The sequence below is a fragment of the Arvicola amphibius genome, chromosome 5 (assembly GCF_903992535.2).
Source record: "Arvicola amphibius chromosome 5, mArvAmp1.2, whole genome shotgun sequence".
Classification (NCBI taxonomy): domain Eukaryota; kingdom Metazoa; phylum Chordata; class Mammalia; order Rodentia; family Cricetidae; genus Arvicola; species Arvicola amphibius.
Window position 1 is genome coordinate 14,508,391 of NC_052051.1, and position 27,118 is coordinate 14,535,508.

Sequence of the window (27,118 nt, forward strand, 5' to 3'; positions counted from 1 at the left end):
AGGTGCTCTCCACTCCTCTGGCTCAGGCTGTGACTCTGCCCTGACAAAGAGCCACATGACTTCTTCAAAACAGCATGACCACAGCTCCAGAACCCAACACAATTCTTCGGCAGGGTTAGCATTGAAAACAGGCCACAAGTCCCTGAGAATTCGCAACCCCTTCACTGAAGGAACATCTGAAGACTGTGTGGCATTCGCATTCGAGAAGTACATGAAAGGAAGGTCATCCTTCAGGATCATGCTTGTTCCATGAAACCTGCCCGGGTTCATTAAGTCAGATGACAAAAATACAAGTGTCTGGGGTATCATTTAAAAGTTCAATGAGACGACAGCATGAGGAAGGTTCTTTACAGGGAAATTCCCAAGTTCTTCGCTGAAGACATCCATATCTAAACACAATTTAAAAACAATACAAAACATAGTTAGCTTGTTTTTCCCCACATTATATTTCTGACATTTTCCAACTATAATTTTGATATTTCCTAAACCAAGCCCAGCAAGCAGGGTCCCTGATAAGAATACCTAACTGTACTTTAAGACTTAAGATTTATCTTGGATTTGACATAAGGTCTGAAAAACGTTTCAGCATATACACTCAAAAACAATAGTTGTGTCCTACTGAGCATTCCCTTTGCGACAATCACGGTACTTTACATTCATCAGGTCATGCCATACTATCCACGACACCACGTAACAGATTTTGTTATTATCCCTACTTTGTAGATGAAGGTTGTGAGGATCAAAAATATAAGCCCATCTGCTATGCTAATAAATAGGATACCAAGGCTTTTAACCCATGTCTGTGTGATTTTAGTGTTATTACTCAGCATGCTTTTACTAAAAATAAAAATAGAAGTTAGTTACATATATAATTATGCCCACCAATCTATAACATATTCCAAAAGCTATCTGTGAACATTGTTTGATTAAGGGGCATGGACTAATCGCCTTCAGGAGAATAGCAAGAATGCCAAGCAAAAGCTACAGACCCCAGGCAAAAGATAAGGAGTGGCTGTGGCCACCGCATACCTTTACTGGTGCCATTCAACTGGCAGTCTTCCACCATCTTGGGCTTGTTCCAGGGAGTCACAACTCGTGTTCATTTCCTTCCTTCCTCTGCTCGATTTTTTGATGGATCCCAAAGAGTATTTTTTCAACTAACAGAAAGTTGAAGACTAATGTTTTTAACAAGGAGGTAATCCATGAATCTATTCCATGCAATCCAGAAGTGCATTTGTCATGACTACAGATCTGTGTTTAAATATAATAATACTAAACTCTCAAACAGGGAGGGAAGGGGAGGCTTCGCCCAGGCAGAGAGCTTGCCTAGGAATGTGTATGACCTGGGCGCAATCCCTAGCACCACAGAAAAAGAAGAAAGCATTCAGTCAGTCAGTCATTAGTCAGAGGTGTTCCAGAGGGATTAAAATTTCATAAACAACAATGCCCATTTATATATGCATTAACTATCTCTGAATCACATGAATTTATTATCTATTCAAAAGTTAAACTCTTAAGATATCCCTAGTATTTTAATGTACTGACACTACAAAAGAAGCAATAAATACAAAGAATTAAATTAAAAGGGTATGTAGAAGTATATATAAGAAACTCTGATATAGCCAGGTGTGATGGTGGAGGCAGAGGCAGGTGGATCTCTGTTGAATTCAAGGCCAGACTGATCTACAGAGCAAGTTCCAGGGTGGCCAGGGCTACACAGAGAAACCTTGTCTCGAAAAACCAAAAAAAGAAACTCTGATGCAATGTCCTACTGTATCAAAGAAAACCAATCCCAACCCACATCCATGCAGCGCTTCTGAACCTCCACCAGAAGTCCCACTTTAAGAAGCCCACTGTTTCCCAACCTGAGAAGCTGAATCTTCTGAGAAGACATAAACAGTTCTTAGTTTATTTGCTATTTTTCACAATGCTGCAACAAAAACATTGAATTTCTGTAATTTTTTACTGACTGGTAATTACATACTCATCATAAATTCTGATCAGCATATAAAATTGCCTGTGTCTAACTCCTTTTTCTTTTTTTTTTTTTTTTTTTTTTGGAGACAGGTCCTCGGTATATAGCTATCCTGGAACTTGCTATATAGACCAAAATGGCCTCAAACTCACAAAGATCCACCTGCCTCTGCCTCCTAAATGCTGGGACTAAAGGTATGGACCACCATCCTGGCTGACTTTTTAAAACCTTAATAAATCATAATCTAATTAACATTTTCTGTTAGCTAAGTAAAATCATACACATCACAGATTCTATAAGAAAAATAAAAACCTTAACATTAAAAAGACTGAAAAATCACTAGATCTAGTGATAAACCAGAAAATTTAGTGACAGGAGATTGAAAAAGCATTGCAAGCAGCAGATGCACCTCCCACGCCCTGGAACAGTGCTGATCTGTGGCATTTTCTTTAGTGCAGGCTTGAGTTTTACACCAGGAGAGGCTCACATCCTTCAGCTCGTAGGCCAAGATAAAGACGGACCCCAGCGGTCTACACAGATTCTATCTGTACTCACCCTTCTCCAAGTTTCTCTAAGACATCAAACACTTCTTCCGGCTGTTTAGTTAAACTATCTTCATCCAACTTTCTCAGCTGCCTGTGGGTGAAGAAATAGAAGCACAAAATGTGTCTTACTTGCAACTAACAAATAAAGGACATTGTTTATTTTACAGTTACCGTTCTAGGGACTGATCTACAAAGTCTACTTTCTCTACTGGTAACTAACAGTAAAGACAAGCTAAGAGTTTTTGTTTTTTTTTTTAAGACAGACTCTCACTACTGTAACCCAGGTTGACATCAAACTTAAAATCCTCTTGCCTGAGCCTCTCACGTGCTAGGATTATGAGTGTGCTCCACCATCCCTGGCTCTTTTAAGAGCGAGATTCTACTTTTGCTGGGTCACCGAAAGAGCATATTCTAGACCAGAACATGAAGAGCTGCCAAGAATCAAATTTCAGTTCAACATATATATGAATTTTCTAATGAGAGAGCTGCCCTATAGTGGCTGAGTCTACCTTAAGAAGATCAAGTTCTCTACAGTTAGAAAACTTATGGAAAATAAAGTATTATGTGACTAAAATGTTACAGTATATAGTCAAACATTAGGTAAATTATTTCTGAATTTAACTGGCATAGCTACCTCTTCAAAAAAGACATTTAAATGAAAGACTGTATATTTAAGCCTGAATTGGACTAGCTGACCTTTTCCCTCTATTGGCAAGGTTTTGGTCATTTTATCTACCCATTAAATCCCATAGGTAACACAGAAACAGCAAGTAGAAAGCAGACATTTATACAGACCCAAAAATACAAACTGACTTGACAGCAGGGAGTTTAAACAATCTCATCAAGACCTTCCTGCCATGAACAGCCAGTCATGTACCTTTCACTAGCGCCAAGAAGCGAAAGAGTCATTCACTACTCCTGTACATCTCAAGCTCTGCAGCAGCACTAGACAATCATAAGACACTGGGGAGGTTAAAAAGCAACATTTAAAAATTTAAAACTCTGAGGCCTCTAATAAAACATTTTAACAGGCTTAAAGAGTTTGCTGTGGAGCAAGTGTGCGCGCGCGTGCGTACGTGTGTGTGCGTGCGTGTGTGTGCGTGTGTGTGTGCGTGTGTGTGTGCGTGTGTGGTGTGTGTGTGCGTGTGTGTGCGTGTGCGTGTGTGGCGTGTGTGTGTGTGCGCGCGCGCGTGTGTGTGTGTGTGCATGTGTGCGTGTGTGTGTGTGTGCGTGTGTGGTGTGTGTGTGCGCGCGCGTGCGCATGTGTGTGGTGTGTGTGTGTGTTCTACACAGTGGTTTCCTGAAGCTACAAAAGACAACAAAGACAGACAGCTCAGGAAACTGATGAAATATGGAAGCAGCCACACTGTAAATTTCTTGTGCAGAAAAAGGCTCGAACTAGTTAAACAATACCAATTCTTAAAAGAAATGATTTAAATAAAAACAGAAAAACCAGAGGAATATAAAATTAAAAACAAACAAACAGACAAAAAAGCCTGACCACATGAAGTACAACTAACTACCAACAAGCTGTAACCTCAAAGAAACAATCTTGCAGAATTTTATAAGAAATGAAGAACCACAGAGAGCGAATGCCTTGACTTGAAGAGCTACAAAATACACTGGCTACACTGACATTTGAAGATTCAAAAGACCCTAAAATTGAAATCCCAATGACTTCATAAAAAAACTCCCAGCTTCAAAACAAAAGGGCTGAAGTGAAACTCCTTTTAAACTTCAGAAGTGATATTTCTATGATCTCACAAACTAAGGCGAACAGCTAATATGCCAGGGTTTTTTGGTAAAATCCCCAGCCATAGCAGTATAAACAATGGACAATACCTCATTCATCAAGAATAAACTCTTCAACACAGCTTATATAAAGGAGATCTGATTCTCTTTCAAGTGTTGACTCTTAGAATGTAACAAAAGTCAAAGTTGCTATTTCAGAAACCACAGAATAACAAAGGAAATTGCTTGGGCCCTAAGAGACAGTTGCGAGACTAGATAAGACTGACAAACTTTAAACAAATGCTCACAGTGCTCTTTTAGACAACCTATGTGGGAGTTTTGTTTTGCATCTAGAATTTTTAAAACACTTTAAACATGAAGAAGTGTTATTATCTGTGTTGCCAAAAAACCAAGAGATAGTCAGAAGATATTTGCCAAATGGATCAACCAATGTAGGGGTGGCAATCACAAGACCTTGAGTAGCAATCTGTGTTCTCTGTGGTGTCAAAATAGGATTTCTTTCTTTTTCTTTTTTGGGACAGGGTTTCTTAGCTCTGGCTGCCCTGCAACTGGCATTGTAGACCAGGTTGATTTCAAGTTCAGAGTTTTGTCTGTCTCTGCCTTCCAGAAGGCTGGGACTGAAGGTGCATTGAAATAAAACTGCATCTAAAATAGTAACTAGTAGGTTACCAACAAATAAAATTTCCACAAAACATCTGCTAAGTGACTGAATCTTAAAGGACAAAGACTATTACCCAAATGGTCTGCTTTGGGAAACTGGGATAAAGTTCACTCAGAGGTGACATGCCACACCAGTTTTTACTTACTCATAATGAACAGGCCTGGCCAATAAATACAATTACACACGCACCAAATGTTGGTGATGTCCCTATCCTAAGTCAGCCGACACAAGAATGGCCAGCATCCCAGGAATGCACCCTAAGCCTTCCACTACACCATTACCCAATGGTAACTTACGTCTTAAAATCACTGACTCCCTGCAAGACACCATCCCTCATCAGTCCCTGAGTCACGCACGCACTTCAAGCTCATGAATGCAAAGAGTATTTCCTGCACCGAGGTGGCTGAACAGCACACCACCCGAATCTCTCAAGGAGACATCTGTATCTTTCCAAATACGAGAAATGGTATGAAGTGGTGCTCAGATCCGGCTGATTCTCAATCATCTATCCCATGTCAGAACTCCCAGAGGCCCATTGTATGTATGCATATTTATTCCCCTAACATAATTTCACAGATTACAGCAAATATAAAAGATAAACTGAAACGTTTTAATAACAAAGTTGTCAGGTCCAATGGCTCCTGCCTGCTACTCAGGAGGCTGAGGCAGCTAGTGAGTTTGAGGCCAGCCTGAGAACACCTCTCAAAACAAACAAAAGGGTAACTAAATTAACTATGCCCTGTCCTTCACACAAACATTAAGATTCTAACTCAAAGAACATCAGAATGTGAGATTGTTACTAGAGATAAGTAACTTTGTAAGCGGAAGAAGTGGGGGCAGGGACAGACATGAAGAAGACCGTGTAAAGATGTGGGGAAAAGATGGCCATTTGTAAGCCAAAGACACCTGATTTCAAGCGTCCAGCCTCCAGAATGGCAAATAAATAAAGTAAATTTCTGTTGTTTAAACCATACAGGTGTGGTACTCATCAAGGCAACCCAAGCCAGTTAACACTGATGATAATAAAGCCCAGCATTTCACTAGTTACAATGAACAAGACAGTGCAATCATCCAACAATTCGGTCTTGCAATGCTTTTCTCTCACACAAAATCCAAAAGGTAAACGGGGCAGTGGTGACGCACGCCTTTTAATCCCAGCAATCGGGAGACAGAGGCACTCAGATCTCTATGAGTTCGGGACCAGCCTGGGTCTACAAAGCAAGTTCCAAACAGCCTATACTGTTATACAGAGAAATCCTGTCTTGAAAAACCAAAAAGTAAAAATTTAAATGTAAAGGCTGGAAAGATGGGTCATCAGTTAAGAGCACTGGCTGCTCTTTCAGAGGACCTGAGTTCAATTCCCAGCAACCACATGGTGGCTCATAACCATCTATAATGAGATCTGGTGCAGAACACTACATACACAGTAAATAAATAAATTCCTTTTTAAAAAAATTACAATTTAAAAATAAAAAGTCCAAAAGATACAAGGATGAGCAAAGTCAAAACAATAACAGAAAAATCACCCCTGCTTACAACCACCAAACACAAAGAGAGACACAAAATTCACATTCCCAATTCTTATTTTAATTAAATGAAGGTATTTGGGGAAAGGAACCAAAGAGAAAGAACGAATCTAGTGGTTACTGACTGCACACATACAGTAACTCTTGCTGAGATAAACATCTACAAAGACCCAAAGTAGCAGGTAACTTTCAGAGAGATGTCAGAGTAGGGAAGTTATAAGAGCCAGGCTTTGGACTAGATTACCAGACATGAAAATTCCACCTCTGCCTCTTACCAGCTAGGGAGCAGCTAACAGATGACCTGCCCGTCTGTGCCCTGGCTTTATCATCTGTAAAACAGGGATGCACGGATATCCTCCTTATGAGTCAGTAAGCTGTCCGTTCCGAAGCACCATTTTCTACATGTTCAAAAGTGACCAAGCACCAGCAATGTCACAGGGTTGAACTGGCGAGATGGCTAGCAATTAAAACAGTGTCTGGCACCCTGCAAGTGCTCTGTGGATGTAGTTAATGATGGTCGCTACTACAGTCTCAGCACACCACACTAACAAGCTGTTTGTTTTATTCCATGCTTCGTGTACTTCCAACAACCCCCAAGAGGGCTCCCCAGGCTTCCCACCCCCTCCCTTCACCTCTCAGTTGCCGGGCACTCCCTTATTCTGAACACTTCCTATTTTCGTGCTCATTCTGCTACAGGAAGTCAAATGTCTTCTCTGTGAAACCCAAGTTTTTAGCTGCATCCGAGAGACTCCCTCAGGCTGTAGGCCCTTTTCTCCAGGTGAGGGGGAGTGGTCCAACACACAGAACATCAACCAGTCCAGGAGCACAGACTTCCTGGAGTCGGTCATCTTGACCCAAAACAATCCCAGGTACTTCTAGAATCTGGAGCTGATAGTATTGAGACAAATAGGAAAGGACAGTCTGGCTGGATCTCCTGTGTCTAAACTCTACTTACTGGATCTCAGCTTACCCAGCCAGCCTCAAATATTTTCTTTCCTTATCTATGTCCCAACTTTGGGTTTGGAAGGCGGAGGAGGACATGAAGAAAATTAGGCAGGCACTCGGGACATCAGCAACAAAAGCCCTCACCCCCATCACCATCGCCATCATCACCCCCACATGGGGATGACACCCAGAACACCCTTGGAAACTCTACCCTCCACAACTCTCTCTCCATTACTAGACCCACGAAACTCGGGTACTTCCACAGTAAGGCAGGAGCAATGATTTTGGACAGGACCACGAGAACACAAAATCACGGCTTAACCCTCTGACTAGCCATGAGACCTCCAACCAATTTACCGACTTTTCCCTCAGAAGCAATGCAACAGATCTTTCCCCACCGCACCGTCTGTGGGACTCCGGACTCTCTCAGTGAGTCCTCGCTCATCCCCAGCGGGTTCGCTTTCACTCACCCTCAGCATTAAGTCCTCGAGTCTCTTTTTCGGGGGGGGGGGGGCTTTCCCCGGCCTCGGCAAGTGTCTCCCTCACTTGTCCGCAGGTTGCCCAGAAGAGTCCCCCACAGAGAGTGCTCCCCCTGACCGAACCCACTTTCTAACCCGGTCAGCGGACGCTCCCTCACTCAGCAGGTGCTCCTGCAGCAGGGTCGCCTGTCTCGCGGGTCCCTCTCCGCCCGGGGCTTACACACGGGTGTCTCCCCTCAGCAAGTTCGCGCCATGCCTCCCCACCCAATTCTCCTCCCCTTAGCCTACGGCCCCTCACCTGCGCGGCGGGTTCCTCAGCTGCACGGTCTCCATGGTGCTGCCGGCAGCCGCCCAGACCGCCTCAATGCTCCATCCTCCCGAAGCCCGCCCTGCAAACCCTCCCACACTTCCGCTTTCCGCCCCTACCGGAAGCGGCTGGGGGGGGGGGGTCCTGAGCGACGTGGGTCACGTGGTACTGTGGCGCGCATAAAGAAGCCAGAAACCGCAGCGGCGCCTCTGGGGCGGCCTCTAGTGGCTAAAGTGTTAGCGACAGCCTCTCCCTGACTCGCCTTTGGACTGAGTACTTTCTGCCTGATTGCCTGAGGGTTCCCCAATTTCTAAGCGTAGTGAGGTTTAGCAAAGCATGGCCTTGATGAGAATTGAACTCTTCCTAGGGCCGGAGGGAAAAGCCCAAAGCACCCTGTAAGCTAGGGCGCAGTGAAAAAAAACACAGAAATGTCGGCTCCATGATTAGGAAGGTTTTGGGATTTTTTTGGTTTTTGTTTTTTTTTGGGTTTTTTTTTGGTTTTTCGAGACAGGGTTAGATAAGAACAGCCAGAGACATCTGAAAGAGTCCAGAACGGAGAGAAAAAGCAGACGGGCTAGGACTATTTCTTGGGGGCAGAAAAAAATAGGCAGAAAAAAATAGAGAATTTCGGGTCGGAAGAAAAAAAAAGACCTTACCATTACTAGAAACCAGAGCTGCCGCAGAGGGGAGTGAGCTAGCTGAATCTGGAAAGGCCTAGGAGCTAACCCAGCAGAGATGATAAGGGCCCGGATGTTAGCTAGTGTGTGTGTGTGGGGGGGGGGACTTTGATATTCATAACAGGTACCTGTTACTAAGGACCCAAGGAGCCTGGTGGTTACTATGGGCTTTGATGTGTAACCACAGCTACTGTCAACAGAGAGCTATGGGTAGCCTTTGCCACAGGCAAAGGAAGATAGATAATGGAAGTGGCTCCTTTTGGTTCCAGAGGAATACACCAGTCTGTCCACCAATAATCCTTTTGTTTACCCTGACAATATTCAGCACAAGCTGAGCCTAGACTGTCACCCTGGACCTAGTCAGTAGGCCTGCCCTTTTGGGGGATGGAGGTTTCCTTTGGATCTGTCACACCCCCAAAAAGAGCAGACCACTCACTGACTTGGTCAAAAATGACAGTCTAGGCTAAGCTCAAGCTGGAGTAAAAAATTTGGTGGCAGATAGAGCAAAGCTCACAGGTTTCTGTGGTTTCTTCACTGTGCCCTCACAGCTCATTTGTGGCTATGTGGGTTAAGTTTGGGTTTTTTTTATAAGGATTTGCTTGAGGCAGTATCTCAATATACATCCCTGGATGGCCTGTAACAGACCGCCTGCCCTTCCTTGTCCCCCAAGTGCTGGGAGCATGTGCCACCATGCTGGACCAAATCGGGGCGTTTTTTTGCTTGCTAACAGTTTGGTTGTTTTGGTTTTTAATTAGCATATATTGGTGTGTATTCATTGCTATTGAGTCTCTCACTATTATAGTCCTGACTGGCCTGATATTCCTAATAGTCCTGTAGCAGTCTCCATACTACATAACTAAAGGTGCCCCTCCAACACACACACACACACACACACACACACACACACACACACACACTATTGTTTTGAAGTGAAATCAGCCACAGTGGAAGAGCTTGATTCATCTGTGTTCACACATTCATTTTATGGTCCACAAGATGCCAGGTACTTTCCAACTCTCTGGAATCCTATGCCTTACATTTCAGGTTTCAACTTAATTACCTTCAAAGGCTTTCCTTAGCCTGCTCATGTCTAAAAGCCTCCACGTTATTTACTATAATTGTGTTTTCTTGGTTTTGTTTTAAAACGGCTCATTTATATTGGCCTCAGAATCCCATGTGGTGGGATTACAGACCTGAGCCACCAAACCCAGCTGGCTGCTTTGGACTTTATTAATATCTTCTTGTTTTTTCCCTTTTTTTGGACGTGCATTGTATTCTTTCGTGTGTATGGTCTCACTCTGTATAAATGGTGCAGTCCTCGAAGGTGCCGGGAGCCAACGGCCTTAGCCTTCCATCACCTTGCGTTTTGCTTCTTCATAGTACTAATCTACTGATGAAATGTGCATCTTCTTTTGGTCGTGGATCAGTTGCTTCCCCGGCCCTCCGAAATGTGAGCCCTACGAAGGATAACAACCCGTCTTCTGAGATTCAGCCATGGTCGCCTCCGCAATTCCGAAAGAAACGTGGAGCACAAATCCCAGACTGAGCACGCGCAGAGGGCCTGGTTCTCAAAGGCCCCGCCTACGATCCTCCTAGCCCCGCCCCTCCTAGCCCCACCCCTGGAGAACAATGAGAGGCCAGACCTAAGGGCCTAAGCCCACGCTTCCGCCCGCCCCCGGCCACTAGCCCCACCCCGTCTGACCCCGCCCCTCGAGACCAGGCAGCCACCGGCCTTAAAGGCACGCTGCGGCTGCTTCCGCCCGGAAGCTGTTGCGCACTAGGGTAGTTGGGAACCGAGTTGGTCTCTGTTTACCGGCCCTCCCGGGGATGGCCCCCAAAGTCTCAGAATCGGTGGAACAGCTCCGCGCCGCCGGCAACCAGAACTTCCGCAATGGCCAGTACGGCGAGGCCTCGGCGCTGTACGAGCGCGCACTGCGGCTGCTGCAGGCGCGAGGTAGGAACCCGCCCCTCGTTTCCCCTCCGGGCCTGCGTCCTCCACCTGCATCCCCCGCACCGGGTCTCACGTCGGCTCAGCCTTCGGGCTTTCCTTTCCCCTAGTCCCACCGCCACACCAGGCCCCCTCCAGGGCTTGATCCAGCGCTTCCTCCCGTCCCTCGCCGCCTAGCTGCGACCCCCATCTAGCCCCGCTCCCCCCGCCCCAGGCCAGTCGACTGCGGGCCTTAAGGGCACGCAGCCTCCGCTTCCGGCCGGAAGCTGTTGCGCACTACTCTGCGGGGAACGGAGGTGGTCCCTGTTTGCCGGTCTCCCGGGATGGCCCCCAAACTCTCAGATTCTGTGGAAGAGCTCCGCGCAGCCGGCAACCAGAGTTTCCGCAACGGCCAGTACGCCGAGGCCTCGGCGCTGTACGAGCGCGCGCTGCGACTGCTGCAGGCGCGAGGTAGGAACCCGCTCCTCGTTTCCCCTCCGGGCCTGCAGGCGTCCTGCACCCGCTTCAGAGCCCGGGCCTCACGTTGACCTAGTGTTCTGGGTCTTTTTCCCAGGCCAACCGCCCTCCAGGCTCTCCCACCACGCTCCCGCATCTTCCCCACTTTAGCATCCTATGAAAAACTTACTTGGCTCTTTTTCCGGCTGCTTTTTAATTGTCCTCTTGGCTTGTATCCTAAGTTACTCAGGCCTGCCTCCCTCTGACCCTTGAGGATGTAGCTAACGCCCTCCAACCCACATCTATTCATTTTACAATTCAGTTGAACACCTTTCGTATACTGACTGAATGTGACGAGATGGCGTCCTTTCAAGGGTCGAACTTCCTGGGGGCAGTTGTCAAATGTTTGTGAATAAGTAGACGAGACCTCTGAGAGCTAGGAAGACAAGTTAGTGTGGTGGAGTTGGATCCCTCACAAAGGAAATCATGGACAGCTTCTCAAGATACTTGAGGGGATGCCCATGAGAAACTCAGCGTCTAATGCTTTGGACACCGATCATCCCAGGTGTAGGGAACCATCAGAAAGGATCCAGATAGATTAAACAGTATGAGCTTCTAAGCCCTCATTCTCATTTTCTTGGTGACGTTTGTTGAGTGTTTTTCCTGTCTATATTCTCATTGTTCATCTTCACTGTGATCAAAACGATTAGACACTTGTAGATGGGAAATTTAGAAGAGTTATTTGCCTGACTAGGATTGCCCAGTGAAGATGTCAGCTCCAGGATTTGAATATGGATTTGTCTGGTTTCTGAATCCAGTGGTTTTTGTATTTATTTGTAATCATATGTGGGGGAGGGTAATGATGCATATAAAATACCATTCACCTGAGGCTGAGGTAAAGCTGTGAGCCTCCTGATGTGGGGGGGCGGGGAACCGAGCTCTGGTCCTCTGCAAGTGCATGCATTCAACCCACAGCCGTGTCTCTCCAGACCTCCCACCTCCTTTTTGGTTTTTTAGAGACGGGTTTCTCTGCGGCCTGGCCTCCGTCCTGGAAGTAGCTCTCTAAACCAGGCTGGCCTTGATCAACCTGTCTCTGCCTCCGGAGTGCTGGGATTAAAGGCATGTGCCACCACTGCCTGGCCAGTCAATCCAAATTTTTAATCATTAGCTAGACTTCTCCGTAAATTCTCAACATTTCTCCAAAAGTTTCAAGCTACCTGGTTTTTCTCCCTGGAAACCTTGGGCTCCACGTGCTATGTCAGCCCCACATCATGAAGTTGCTGAGGACTCTGAAGTTGCCTTCTTTCATTCAGAGCTCCCTTCCCTGAATAAGCATAATCACTGTTAGCCCAGAAAAGCTATACTTTTGTGGGGGTTCATTCTGAGACCCCTAAAATAGTTAACCTGTTATTGGATTTTTGTTCTGATCCTACTACTGATTTTCTATGTGACAATGTTGGCAATTCTCTTGACTTCTCAGAAGGAAGGGGTACTGGAGAGCTGGCTCAGTGGTTAAGAGCACTAACAGAACCCACATGGAGGCTCACTGTCTGTAACTACACTTCTAGGTGTCCAACACCCTCACACAGAATACATGCAGGCAAAGCACCAATGCACATAAAATAAAAATAAATAAATTATTTAAAAGAAAAAAAGGTCACAGGGGAGCCTTCAAGTGTAGTTGCACACAAGTGCTCAGAAGGGTTGAATTAATTGCCCAGACCATTTGTGGTTCTAAGAACCTTCCCAACACACCCGCTGCTTGTGAACAACACTATGCTTTGCTGACTTGATGGATTACTGGTTTTTAAGTGCTTGTACTTGTTCCTTATGGCAAGGCTTACTTCTGTATTTTTTTGGCCCAAGAGAAGAGAGAAAGGGGTATAAACTTACTATGTTCCTTATTGTTAGTATTGAATGAAAGATATCAAGTGGCAACATGGTATCATACTTCCTGAAGCAAGTTACTAAAGGATAGGCAATGGGATGCCCCTTGGGAAACACTTTAATGATACTGTATCTTATCTATTAATTGTGTGTACTAAAATGGACAGCCCTTTGAGAATTCACACAGCAGCTTGGGGACTGTGCTGGTCTCCAGGGACAAGGATGAGGATAGATGGAGCTTTAGCCATTTCAAAAAAAAATTGAGGCCAGCCTGGTCTATGTAGCGTCCTCCAGGCCAGTTAGGCTACATAGTGAGACCTTGCTCCAGAGTAAATGAACGAGTGAGTGAGGGTGTGGAGGTGCCCACCTGTTACCCTAGCACTCAGGAGGCTGGAATAAGAAGGCTGGTGGAAGGTCAAGGCTAGTTTTCTCCACATAGTAAGATGGAAGAAAGGCTGTGCCACCACACCAGCAGTTTGTTTTGAGTTAAAAAGTAAAGAAATGAAACAGGTGTGATGGCGTGAGTCAGGTAGCCCCAGTACTCTGGGAGGCTGAGGCAAGAGGATTGCTAGTTCAAGGCCAACCTGAATAGTGAGGCCTGACCCAGAAAAGGGGACTGGGATGGGAACAAGTAGTTTTGCTAAAGTAGTGAATACTGAATATCATACAGTTTAATGCCCAAATCGAATTTTTCAGTAAGACCTTTGGACTATATACCTAGGAGTTAATGTGGTCACCACTAACTGTTTTCTTATTTCCTGTGTTTGGAGTATTTTGTGGCTCATGCTAATGAGTAAAACGTAGTTGAAAATTTCTTTTAAAATGAAAATCAAGGGAAGGGCACTGGAAGATGCATCAGCAGTTAAGAGCATTGACTGGCCTTCCTAGAAACCTGGGTTCAATTCCTAGTATTCACTTGGAAGCTCACAACTGTCTCTCCAGGATCCAACACCCTCACACAGACATACATACAGGCAAAACACCAATAAAATAAAAGATAACTTAAAAAAAGGGAGTACAAAGTTGGGGAATGTGGAAGTGCAGTTGAGTCCAGGAGGTTGGGGACAGTGGGGGCTGATAACGGCAAAATACATTTAACAAAATTCTCAATAAAAAATATTTTTAATGAAAATCGGAGGTCTGTGTGGTGGCTCAGCAGGTAAAGGCACTTGCTGCCAAGTCTGATATCTGAGTTCTGTTCCTTAGACCCACATAGTGGAAGGAGAGAATTGATTCCTTCAGGTTGTCCTCTGACCTTCATGTGCGCCGTGGGCGCATGTACACAAAGTAAATTTTTAAAAGCTCAAATGATTATAGTCACAGAGATTTGAGCCTCTGTGACTGCTGATAGTAAGCATTGGCTTTAGAGAAATGACTGATAATTGTCCCTTTTGGGTAATTCACTTTGATTGAGTTGCCAGTAGACTTGGCAGGCCCCACCCTGTTACCCTTTTTCTGGAAAAGTCTTTCCTGATTTAACTAACTGCTCTCTAGCTTGCATTTCCCACCAACTCTGGGTTACTCCCTCTTCCAGGCATTTATTATTGTCCTTTTCCTTGTTCCACTGAGTCTCCCATACTTTCTATAATAAAGTTAGCCACACACCCAAGTAGTTAGGCATTGCTTTCTCTGAGGCAAGAAGCCAGCTGTTTCATGTTAGTCCTTATTTCTGGTACCAAGTTCGGTGCTTAATGAGGAATAAATAAGGTTCTTGTGAATGGCAGAATCTCGATTTCCCCACTGTCGGACAAGAACGGCAAATGTGCTATCCTTCCTGATAGAAGCCTTGTTAGGCTACAGTACCTCTGCTGCCTTTTCCCAAAGCCTAGAGAGTTCCGGGTGTGAGGTGCATCCCTGTGTCCTCTGACATCTCCCTCCCAACTCATGATCTTGCTCTTCCTGCCTCCATCCGGGCAGGTTCTGCAGACCCCGAGGAAGAAAGCGTTCTGTACTCCAACCGTGCAGCGTGCTACTTGAAGGATGGGAACTGCACAGACTGCATCAAAGATTGCACTTCGTAAGTGGCCCAGGGAGGCTCTGGAATGCCTGAGGGTTTCCAAAGAGCAAACCAGGTTTCTTCTTTAGAAAAATCCCATCATTTCTCTCTGTGACAGATCTTATAAAGTGTCACTAAATATCAGGCCATTTAGAATGACAGGCCCTACTAGGTCTTTGTTTTTGAGTTTTGGCTCGGTGCTTCTGAGAATGGTGTAGGAAGTTAGAATGGATAGGAAGTTAGAGGTAGGCAGTAAAGCCTCTGTGACATTGATGTGAGGTAAGATACAGTTATTGGGACTGACTTGCTTTTCCTGGGATGATGTGGGAGGGAAGAATAAAAGGGGACAGGTGTTAACCAACCATCTAAAGAAGCAGAAATGGTGGGACACCTTTAATCCCAGTGTTCAGGAGGCAGAGGCAGGCAGATCTTTGTGAGAGCAAGGCTAGCCTGTTACATGAGTTCCAGGCCAGCCAGGGCTACATAGTGAGACCCTGTCTCAAAAGGAGGCGGTGGATGAGGGGCAAGAGAAAGAAAGAAGCAAAAATCTGTCAGTAACAGTTGTACAGGACATTGGACAGTTTTTCCTATCCCATTCTTGCAGCTAACCTTTGTTCATCATTGCTGAACTAGCTAGCATAAACTAGTCTGCTAACTGGGTTCATCTGGCTAATCCTAGATGTGATGCTGTTTTACATGCATGGGAGGAATAGGGAGAGAGGCACACTCATGGAATCTGCTAGGTTTTTTTCTCTTTCACAGGTATTCACTCTGTAATGATGGTAAGTTTATCCTCCTTCCCAGAGCAGAATGAGTTGCCAAAGACTGGGATGATAAAGTGATTTGCCTGGGATCCCATGGCTATTGGTAGTAAAGTTACAGTGCAGACCACAGTGTGAAATCTGTGAGGCTTCTTCTCTTCATTGGGTTGGGGGTAGAGGACATAAAAATTGATACAGATGCACATAACTTCCATTAGTGGTTCTCTGCTTTCTTTCCCTTTCCGTCTAAGTTGAAGATTCCCTACCTATCCTAAATGGTATCTTTCTGCCAGAAATTAAACTCATGCTGACTGCAACATTTGACCCTCGCTGAATCAGTACACTGTTGGGGAACTCTGTTGGTCTAGCAGACAGGTGACATTTTTGCATCCTGTTCTAGAGCGCTGGCCTTGGTTCCCTTCAGCATCAAACCCTTGCTGCGAAGAGCATCTGCATATGAAGCCCTGGAGAAGTACACACTGGCCTATGTCGACTATAAGACTGTGCTGCAAATTGATAACAGTGTGGCATCAGCCTTGGAAGGCATCAACAGGTAAGCCCAGTGCACTGTAGAACTTCTCCATATTACGTGGAACCAGCTCCCTTGATTGGCCTTGGGCTGCTTCAGTTGTTTTCTGAGTGTGGACCCTTTGACTATGCTTGAAAAACGTGTGTGTGTGTGTGTGTGTGTGTGTGTGTGTGTGTGTGTGTGTGTGTGTGTACATGTAGAGGCCATGGGTTGATTGGTGTCTTCCTTTATCACGCCCAACCATATTTTTTGACAGTCTCTCATTGACAAAGCACATCAATTTGGCTAAACTAACTGGCCAGCAACCTCCAGAGACCCTCCTGTCTGCCTCTCTGGGATTATTACAGACATACACTATCATGCTGAGCTTTTTATTCAAGTGCTCAGTAGTCAGAATCAGGCCCTAATGCTTACATGACAAGCATCTCTTGCGCTCCATTTATTGGAGAAAGTCATGTTTTTTTTTTTGTTTTTTTTTTTTTTCTTTGTTTTGGAGACAATCTCACTATGTAGCTCTGGCTGGCCTGGAACTCACTATGTAGACCAGGCTGGCCCCAGAGACTTGGAAAACTCTTAATATTGTCGACAGTATATAAGGATAGTCTACTGCTGTATTTAGCAGATGCATGCTTGCTGCTTTTGCAGGGGACCTGAGTTCAATTCCCAGCACCTACATTGGCCAGCTCACAACCTTCTATAATTCTAGTTCCAAAGTGATTGATGCATCCATGGGCACTCACGCTCCAGTGGACAGACTCATACAAATTTACTTAGTTAAAAATAGTGAAGTCAGAGTTATTGAGATTGCTGTTTGTTTTTGTCTGCATGTGCACATTTATTCATGCACTAAAGTGTAGGAGGCTCAGTGGAGGATAGCAAAATTGAAAAGAGATTAAGACCCCACTTGTGTTCAGAGTGCTAACTCTAACTGGAGAGTAAGAGGCACAGGAGCTAGACTGCTGCTGGATGGGATGTTGTAAGTGTGAAAGCATCTCTCTGGTCTCCTGAGCCATGACTAGTTTCTTTCTCCTAGATCCTTGTTTGTATATTTGATCATGATTCCCCTTCATGCGGGCTGCTAGAAAGCCCAGCCCCAGAGTAATAATTTAATGTGGTCTATGTTTGGTTTCTTGATTGACTTTTGTCAATACCCAGTTTTCTCTTTGAGTCTTTTGTCATTCATCAAACACTGCCAGTTCTGTGCCAAACTTTGCACAAGGAGCTGCTGCATGAGACATAACTTTGTCCTTAACAGCTCTTGGCCTCGGCGGGAGTGCTAGTCAGTATTGCACAGGCTCAGTGTAGTCAGTGCAGCGTTAAGTATGGGAGTGGCCAGCACAGGCTGCTCCAGGAGATTGATGGCTGGGAAGGAGGAGACCAGAGGGTGCTTCTCAAGTGAAGTCACTAGTGAAGTTGAGAGAAGCACTTCAGTGAGCTCAGAAGCAGATGGCAGTTGCAACAGTAGTGATGTCATGAAGGGAGACAGCAATATAGCTGGGGTGGTAAGGGATGTCCAGGGGAGGAGTCACTTGGGAGACATGGTGCAGGTGGAAGAGAAAGATGCTGCCCTGCTGGGGTGAGCTCCCTGAGAGAAGTAGGGATGGGACCCAGAATTTCATGGAACAGTTGGCTCTGTGTGACAGGAGAGAAGTAGATTGAATGAACACTATCTGAACAGCTCTTGATGTTGCTGTGATAGGGTGCCCTGACAAAAGCCTTGTAGAGGTCAAAGGCTTATTTTGGCCCCCAGTTAAAGCATCCATTCCATCATGGCAGCAGGAGCTTGATGCAACTGTTCGCATTTTACCTGCAGTTAAGAAGCAGGTGGTCGTAGCCAGGCGGTGGTGGCACACACCTTTAATCCCAGCACTCGGGAGGCAGAGGCAGGCGGATCTCTGTGAGTTCGAGGCCAGCCTGGTCTACAAGAGCTAGTTCCAGGACAGGCTCTAAAAAAGCTGCAGAGAAACCCTGTCTCGAAAAACCAGAAAAAGAAAAAAAGAAAAGAAAAAAAAAAAAAAAGGTGAAACACACTATAAGAATGGGAGTTTTGAAATACTATAGGTCCAGCGGGCACCACAGAGAGAGTGTGCACCTGCATCCCTGGGTTTTTCTACCTGAGCTCTAGGTGGCCACACCCTAACTAAATGTGATTGGTTGAAACTATCAGTTGATAGTTTCCCCATCGTGTGTGTTTGTTTTATGAATATGAGTGTTTGCATGCCTGGTGCCCTCAGAGGTCAAAGGAGGATGTGGGATGCCCTGAAACTGGAATTACAGGTGGTTGTGAGCCACCATGTAGGTGCTGGAAACCAAACAAGTGTTCTTAACACACTGAGTTATCTCTCAAGCACCCAGGCAGGCGGGTTTTTATTTGGTGTATAAGGAAGAATGCTTTGAAAAAATGTTAGGGAATAGGGTTGCAAAGAATTGGGGTAGCTGAGCCAACAGGAAACTGCTTAGTAAGAGGCTGTAAGTTTGTTGTAGTTTCAGTTTGTGTGGTTTCATTCTTGTGACACGGAACATGGCTATAGGAGTTTTGTTCACTCGTGTAGGACACACTGTCCTGGTGAGAGCCAGGGGATGTGCTAGGTGCCGAAAATCCATTTCCATTAACAACACGGACATCATGGGCAAAGAACACCATTTTAAGTTGAAAATGAAATAAGCAGGAGTTAGCTAGATCTCCAGAGTAGGAATGGGAAACGGAAGCAGAGGAGAGATGTGCATAATAAAGGTCAAGAGGGGGAAAGCTTGTTTGCTTGCTTGTTTTTGCAGTGCTGAGGATCAAACCTAGCCTTGTATGTGCTGGGCAAACACCCGACCACTGAGCCAGCCTGAGGACCAGGGTTTGTGTGACACACAGTAGGAATGGAGAGGAGGGAGAGAGTCAGAGCTCACCGGCCATGTTAGCCTGCAAATGGGGACCATTGAGGATTTTTTAATATTGCTGGATGGGCTAAGGTTGACACTTAAAATCTGAACAGTAAGCAAATAAGTGTTTGCATGCTTTGTACTAGTTTCATGGAGAAAATATGTATGTATTTTTAATGGGATCCTTTCTTGGGGGGTGTATATGTAAACTTTATCTTAACAAGTAGCAGGGGACCTTAAAATTCACGTATGGCAGCCAAGCTAAGGGAAAGTGTACTGTGGTGTCAGATCTAAGAAGGAGTTGATGGGTAGTAGACTCTGTTCATCTGCTAGAGCATGTGAGAAATACGATGGGGAATGTGGGAGTATGCCCTGCCTTGTGAAGGAGCCTCCATCCCTTGGGTGTGACCTGGCCAGACACTACCTGTAACTCCGCCTCTTCTTCCAGAATCACTAGAGCTCTCATGGACTCACTTGGGCCTGAATGGCGCCTGAAGCTGCCCCCTATTCCTGTGGTGCCTGTTTCAGCCCAGAAGAGATGGAATTCTTTGCCTTCGGAGAATCACAAAGAGACAGCTAAAAACAAATCCAAAGAAACTACAAAGAGCAGAGGTGAGCTCTTTCTAAGAAGTTTAGAGTCGCCTTCTAGAAATTGGCCTTGTTTAGCTGTTAGGAAATAAATGAAGTGAAAAACATAATTAAAAGGTCCAGCTTCTTAGAGATTGTCTCCTTGATTGTACAGTGATGTCGTCAGTGAAAGGCTTAAGTAATACAAGATGTGTAAACCTAGCCTGGCACACGGGTACACGTGCTAGCTCTCATTCTCTAGCAGTACTTGGAGTGTGTTGCTCAGAATGTTTTTGGTTATAAGAACAGGAACTTCCAACCTGGCAAAATAATGAAGAAAATGTATTAGCTCAGAATTATACATGTCATTCCAAACCCCATCCCACTTTTACCTACCCCACAGCTCACTAGTTCTTCTGCTTGTTTTTCAGCTAACTACTTAAAAGATACTTTCTATGTACTTAGCTTATATTTTCCCAGTGTCCTGGTGTAATTAATTGATCACCAACTCCTGTGACCAGGAAATGAAGTTTGTAACTGTCTCAGCCTCCTCTCCCTTGGAGCACCCCCATATCTAGAAAGTGCTGCCTCCCTGAGATCACTTGTCCTGGGTGACTCTGGAGAAGGGTGAATAAGCAGATAGACAGAGCTGGGCACCTGCTGCAGGAGATTGTCTGCTGGGAAGCTCTCACTATGGTCCAGGAGAACTGTCCCGGGCTAGCAAGCATGAGTCAAGACGGGAGTACAGAAGGGACAGGGATAGGGCTCTTTTATCAATAAGTCAGTCTCTGGTAGTGGAAGAGGGCACTCATGACTCCTCTGCAGGAAGCTCCCTGTACTGCATATGAGAGCCAGGTAGTTGTTTTCCACTATGAGAAGGAGATTGCAGAGTGCTAATGAACTAGATGGCCTCAAGGTACCTGACTATTTATTTGTTCCTCTAGATCACTGAACCATGTGTTCTAGGCCCTGTGCTAAACAGTGGAGCACAGGGGACAACTTGACCGTTAAGGGAGCTCCTGGCCTAGTGAGAAACTGAGTCACGGTGATGATGCTTTATGATACATGGAGGAAAAGCAGGTGCCATGGAATTGTTAGTGTTTGGGAAGTTTAAATCGAGAAGTCAAGGTTCACACTGGGGCAGGTGATAAAAGTAATATCTTGAACTGGAGCTCAAAGGATGAGGTCGTTAGGGAGGAAAATTGAGGTCAGAGGCAGTGGAAGAAACTAGAGACGGGAAATGCATAAGTAAACATGGCTGTGGGCTGTGGGGAAAATATTTCAGAGCCCAGGTGAAACTAAGTCTGCATGCATCCACCCTACAGAATGTTCACCACAGAATGTTTGGTAATAGCAAAACAAAACTAGAAATAACCCAGGTCTCCACAAACAAGGAATTTTGGGAGTGAAAATTATCAACTACAGGTCCGTGTATTGACACAGACAAATCTCAGGAATGGGATGTTGAGGGGGAAACAACCAGGCTGTAAACGACTGTATAGAAACACTTGCTCCCTTCTATGAAGCTCCGTGGCAAGTGGCTTATAGGTGATTTTATATCCATAGATGTAGTTTATATAGATTGAGATAGTTAGCTTACGTGAGGGGGAAGCACAGAGTCAGAATAGTTTCTTTCAAGAGTGGGTGGGCTGAGGAGGATCCACAGGGCTTTGGGTCCTAATAATAACTCCTAAACAGGGGACGAGCTGGGGTGCTAATTTTATTCCCACAACTTTGCCCTGGTTGTAAATATTGACTGTTTACCATGACAGCTTTTAAAGATTAGATGTGGTGCTGTGAGATGAGACTGGGACAATTCATTGGAGCCACACGGCAAAGGGCCTTACAACACTGAAGTGTGAGCAGCGTGGGTTTCTCCTTGTTCTCTGCTCTCTCCCCTTAAGGGCTGGATCAGAGCTGCGTGTGGCAGGTGAAAGTGGATACTCACAGTAAAGCAGGACAAGCCCTCTTCAGCCCCTTTCTGAAACCTAGAAGGCACAGCCTCCTTTCCGGATGCCTCTATTAAGTTTGTAGGCTGTTCTCCACTTCCTCGGTATTATTCTCACAGCTGATCCTGACATAGCCCTTCACACTGGGGAGGAAACTGAGGTACTGAAGTTAAGTGGGTCATGCAGAACATTCCAGCTACCCAGTGGCAGTGCTATGAGTAAACCTGGCTTGCTTTTTATCATGTATATGATGTGCATGTGTGTGTTGTAAGGCTCCATCTTCTAGTGAAAACCTTTAGTTGACTAGAAGCCACTGATTAGAGGACCGAGTAGTCAGAAAGAATGGTTTGCAGCCGCCCAGGCAGTCCCTGGCTTAAAACAGATGGTGCCGATCTCATCTGAGCCCCTGATCCATGGTTTTTTTTCCTCTCTGAATTTGTGTCTAGTGCCTTCTGCTGGGGATATGGAGAGAGCCAAAGTTCTGAAGGAAGAAGGCAATGAGCTTGTAAAGAAGGGCAACCATAAGAAAGCTATTGAGAAGTACAGTGAAAGCCTCTTGTTTAGTAGCCTGGAATCTGCCACGTACAGCAACAGGTATCTTCTGCGCAGCTGCTGGCCTCGGGGATTCTCCAAAGGCTTTTCTGAAGGCTGGGGTGTGGCTCACTGGGAGAGTGCTGGCCTCCCGTGGGCTCCAGGGATTGGGATGTAGCTCAGAAAATACTTGGACTCCTGATTGTGGAGGGGTTTGGGTCCTTTTCAGGTAGTCATGTGCATTCCCACCTACTTCAGTGCTGAGCAAGGAATTAACAGCAGCACCGATAAAGGGGTGGAGATTAAAGAGATGCTCCACAGTTGTCTTCATTATCTGTCCTAGCCCTCATCCCAGAATCTTAAGCTTTCAGTGTCAACACAGCTCCCTCGCCTGCTCTCTGCCCATGGCTGCTCTTATCCACCTATTTCTGTCCCTTCTGGCCTAGAGCCCAGCGAGTGGAGTACCTAATTGTCTGGCTAGAATAGGAAGAAAGGGTACGATCTGACAGAGCGCAGACCCTTGTGCCTGTAGCAGGCTCTGCAGCAGGAACTGCTATTGGGGAGCAGTGAGTGGAAAGCCCAGGAGCCAAAGCACCTCTCCCCCTTCATGTGGGACTCGCTGCTCTATACTGGTGCTCAGTGGTGTGTAGGTGGCAGAGATGGGGCATGCACATGTACACACACACTGTTGAGTGGGACTTACTGTTCTACACTGATGCTCAGCAGTATAGATGGCAGACAGGTATTACTGGTTTAAAGTTGAGAAAATCAAGGCACTGTCTAAGCTCTGAGCTGATTGAACCAGGGTACTTCATGTGTTAGGCTAACTTGTAAAAAGAAGCTTTGTGACCCACTTGCTCCGTGTTTGTGGCATCAACTCCCTCCTTTCTCTAAGCTCCTTGGCCTTGATGCTCCAAGATACCTATTAGCTCATTCTTCTAAACAAATACTGTATTTTTACCATGGCTTGGAAGAATTTTGTTTACATACTGTTCTTTAAGCAAATGTATCTGGCTACACTTACTTCCCTTCGTTTATAATATGCTCATTTAATAAGTGGTCTTTCCCCTTGGGCATCATACTGGGGGCCTCATGCATGCTAGGCCAGCACTCTGCCACTGACCTGTACTCCAGCCCGGTTAGATTTTTGTTTTGTGTTTGCATTTTAGCTGTGATGATTCCAGAATTTATCAGGAAAAAATAAAAGAATCAACATTTAGTTTAAGTGTGGGGCGAAGAGGTATCATTCAGTAAATAAGGTTGGGTTGGCTATGTGGGGGTTAAATACAAATTCTTCTCTGTTTTTAAATAAAGTTTTAGAAGAACACAAGTCAAATGTAAAAACAAAACAATTGTGGGAGAACCTACAGCGCAGAAGGAAAACCACAGAAGTAGTAAGGATAAATTGGATAGCTTTGGTTTTATATGAAAACGCCTATGTAAAGATGCTCAGCTTTTCATGTTTATAGCACCAACACAACACCCTGGGTGCGGTGCCCAGCAGGACCAGGAAAAAAGTAACTAAAATACCATTTTCTTCCATCTTCACAGAAATTAAAATTTGAGGCGCAGGTTTGTTACAGTTACAGGAAAAGAGATTCTTGGTAACTTCTTCAGAGTGCCTGGCATTAGCAGAATTTAAGCTATTAGTGTCCCTTGATCTAGCGGCCTCCTCCCCAAGGGAGTTTACTGCCACGTTCTATACTTAACATGCTAGAAACAGTGAAAATACTTGCAGAGAGGTATTTGGTAAAACAAATGATGCCATATCCAACTAGTGAGTGCTCTGTGGCCACTGAAACAGTGATGAGGGCCAAGGTGACGGCTTCCTTCTAGTGATCGTCTTTGAAGAAAGGACCAGGCTTGAATGATGAGAAATCACAGTGGGTATTGTCCACATTTTTATTGTGAGACATTTCAAAGTATGGGAAGTTGGAAACTTGTAAGTACCTTAAATACACATTTAAATTGTCTAGTTGATACACAGTGCTGGAGACCCTATTCAGTGCTGACCTGTACTCTATACCTGGCCCAATTCATCTTACTGTTGATTGTTCCAAAATAATTGCTTACATCTTTACACTCCACCCCTGAAACACCAGCATGCACAGTTAATTAGGATTAATATTCATGTACTTGTTTTTTCTTGGGAAATGCTTTGGGAATTTTGCTGAAAGAACCTGATGAAGGGTGGTGAACAGCAGAAGTGCGCAAGGCCAGGCTCAGGGTTCCTTCAGAACCACTGGTCTAAAGTCCAGCTCTGCCCCTCACTAGTAGGTCTTGGACAAGTCCCTTGACTCCTAAGCCAGTGATGAAGCTTCTCATAGCCTTTGCATCTGCAAAAAAGGCTAGGGAGCTGGAGAAATGGCTCATCAGTTAAGAGCACTGGCTGCTTTTCCCGGGGACCAGGTTTCAGTTCTCAGCTTCCTCATGGTGGCTCACAGCCACCTGTAACTCTAACTCCAGGTGATCCAACACCTTCTGTCCTCCCTAGGCACCAGCACACATGTGGCAGTCACATGCACACATAAGCCTCCATCATGGGAGGGAGGTAAGGCTAGACTTGAGAGGATTGAGGTGGAAAGCAACAGCGCAGAATGGGTGCTTAGCAAATCAGGTCATCCCCAGCTGCCTCCATCTTGCATGTGGGGATCCACAAGTGACTGAGCTTCTGCAATGGTCTTTCCACATCAGAGCGCTCTGCCATCTGGTCCTGAAACAGTACAAGGAGGCAGTAAAGGACTGCACAGAAGCCCTCAAGCTGGACGGGAAGAATGTGAAGGCCTTTTACAGACGGGCTCAAGCCTACAAGGCCCTGAAGGTAAACAGTCCCTGCCCAGAGGCCCAGCTGTAACTGCAGAGATGTATGCTGGTGCTGGCGCTTGCTGTGGTCTGTCTCCCGGGCCCTGCCTTGGCTCCAGTCTAGGGTTTGAAAACCACCTCCTGGTTCTCCAGCTGGTTCTCACCTCCTCGGTCCCTTCCCAACTCCTCTTTTCTTTCTCCTAGGACTATAAATCCAGCCTTGCAGATATTAGCAGCCTCCTACAAATTGAACCCAGGAACGGCCCTGCACAGAAGTTACGGCAGGAAGTCAACCAGAACATGAACTAAAACCCCAAGAGGGCAACAGGAACCCTCTACCTGACCTTCCCAGAGAAGCTAGGGGCTTCCCCTGCATCTGCCCCCAAAACCCAGCATGCCCCTAAGGGAGTGCAAAAGCAACCCCACTTTGGCCCCTTGGAGAGGTAGCAGCCTTCCACCTGAGAAGCTTCGCTTGTTCAAGTTAAGACCATTTACTGACAAGCACAGGACATTTTTTTCAGAAAGGTCCCCACTGGAGCTAAAGTGTGAAGCTACAGCCCTGGGCTCATCCCCTTGCTTCTGCCTGGTCCTTGTCAACAAAGTACTTGGCGATTGTCATGACCCAGATGTGCCGCAGACCGATTGTTGCCCTTGTGGTGTCCCAAGATACCACACCTCTTCAGTTAATCTGAGCTGGGAGGGTAGTGTTGACAGGCTAAAGTGCTGGCTTACCTACACCCGAAGCGGCCTGTTGAGCTGGTTCTCCAAGGCTGCCATTTCCCCAAGGGTACAGCTGTTGTCTGCACCCTGTCCTTGGCACAGTGTCCTGTGTTGAGCCCCAGTGCCTTTAGTCCAGGCCCTTTGTGGGAAGGCAGAGCCTGACCCTTGGAGGCTCTGTGCTGTTGCCTTCTGTATGGAGCTACCTACGGTTCAAAGAGCCCAAATTCCTCCTGGGATGGGGAGAGAGGCCTCCTTGAGATTCGTGTCCCTCCAGTCTGAGCAGGAACTGACCTTTTCCCCAACAGCAGCCCCTCAGGCTTCTTTGTTTTTGTTGTTGTTAATATGTTGAAGTTAATTGAACTGATTTTATTGAAACTGTGTGTTGCTGTTGCATTAAAAGATTTTCATCTGTACAATCTGCTTTTGCACGTTTGTCTTAGCCTTGCACCAGAAACTCAGCAGTGATAAAAATTGTGCTTTGTTGACTGTAGCACAAAACAGAAAATAAAAGCAAGCTACAGCTTACATGTACCTTTCCTATTACTGAATTTCAACCCTGTAAAAGAAATGCTAATTTAAATATATTTTCACTTATTTCCTTAACTATATAGAATGATCTATGAAAAAAAACAGCCACTGGTTTTTGGACATTCATCTGTTTACTGAGCAAAATTTTGGAACAGCCCAGGCATTGTGTATAGTCCAAGGGAAACAGGGTAACAAGATGGTCCCTGCTCTCAGGGCAGTGGCCCTGTGAGAAGACGGTTAATCAGATAGCTGCCTGAGTATAAAGCTGCACCTGACTTAGGCATCATGGAGAAGCTGTCCAGCACTCAATGTTTGTCTTGCCTGCCTCCATGACGAGGTAAAGGTCCACTGGTAAGTATAGCATGAACTGAGATCAGAAGAAAAAGCTAAGCGCTGGAGATACAGCTCAGTGATAGAGCATTTGCCTAGCATGTACAAGGCCCAGGTTCAAGACCCCGCACCATAAAAAGTAAAGGGGGAAGCTACCCACTGTGGAAATTAGTATAGAGGTCCCTCAAAGAGTTCTGGGGATATGTGTAGACCTGTCTCGAGGGCTGGAGAGATGGCTCAGAGGTTAAGAGAGCACTGATTGCTCTTCCTGAGGTCCTGAGTTCAATTCCCAGCAACCACATGGTGGCTCACAACCATCTGTAATGAGATCTGGTGCCCTCTTCTGGCGAGTAGACATACATGCAGATAGAACACTATACATAATAAATAAAAATCT

General features: G+C 45.6%; 2 protein-coding genes across 3 annotated transcripts in view; one reads left to right on the plus strand and one right to left on the minus strand.

Annotated features, from left to right (window-relative positions):
- The window catches only part of Stk4 (serine/threonine kinase 4), an 88,524-nt gene extending 80,235 nt beyond the window's left edge, over nt 1–8,289 (minus strand). The window contains exons 1-2 of the mRNA XM_038331502.1: nt 8,182–8,289; nt 2,531–2,611 (exon numbers count right to left, since the gene is read on the minus strand). Of these exons, the coding sequence (XP_038187430.1) occupies nt 2,531–2,611; nt 8,182–8,216 (116 nt within the window). The 5' untranslated portion in view covers nt 8,217–8,289. The remainder of the gene's footprint in view (nt 1–2,530; nt 2,612–8,181) is intronic.
- Nucleotides 8,290–10,600: 2,311 nt separating this feature from the next.
- On the plus strand, nt 10,601–26,276 carry Tomm34 (translocase of outer mitochondrial membrane 34). Of its 2 annotated transcripts, none has more exons than XM_038331206.2 (7): nt 10,601–10,821; nt 15,055–15,154; nt 16,295–16,447; nt 19,743–19,906; nt 22,257–22,404; nt 25,036–25,162; nt 25,348–26,276. In XM_038331206.2, exons 1-7 carry the CDS (start codon nt 10,695–10,697, stop codon nt 25,450–25,452), a joined length of 924 nt encoding a protein of 307 aa, XP_038187134.1. In that variant the 5' UTR covers nt 10,601–10,694; the 3' UTR covers nt 25,453–26,276. The 2 variants fall into 2 exon arrangements, with proteins under 2 accessions (XP_038187134.1, XP_038187135.1); XM_038331207.2 differs by lacking the exon at nt 10,601–10,821 and adding an exon at nt 10,845–11,265.
- Nucleotides 26,277–27,118: the final 842 nt, after the last annotated feature.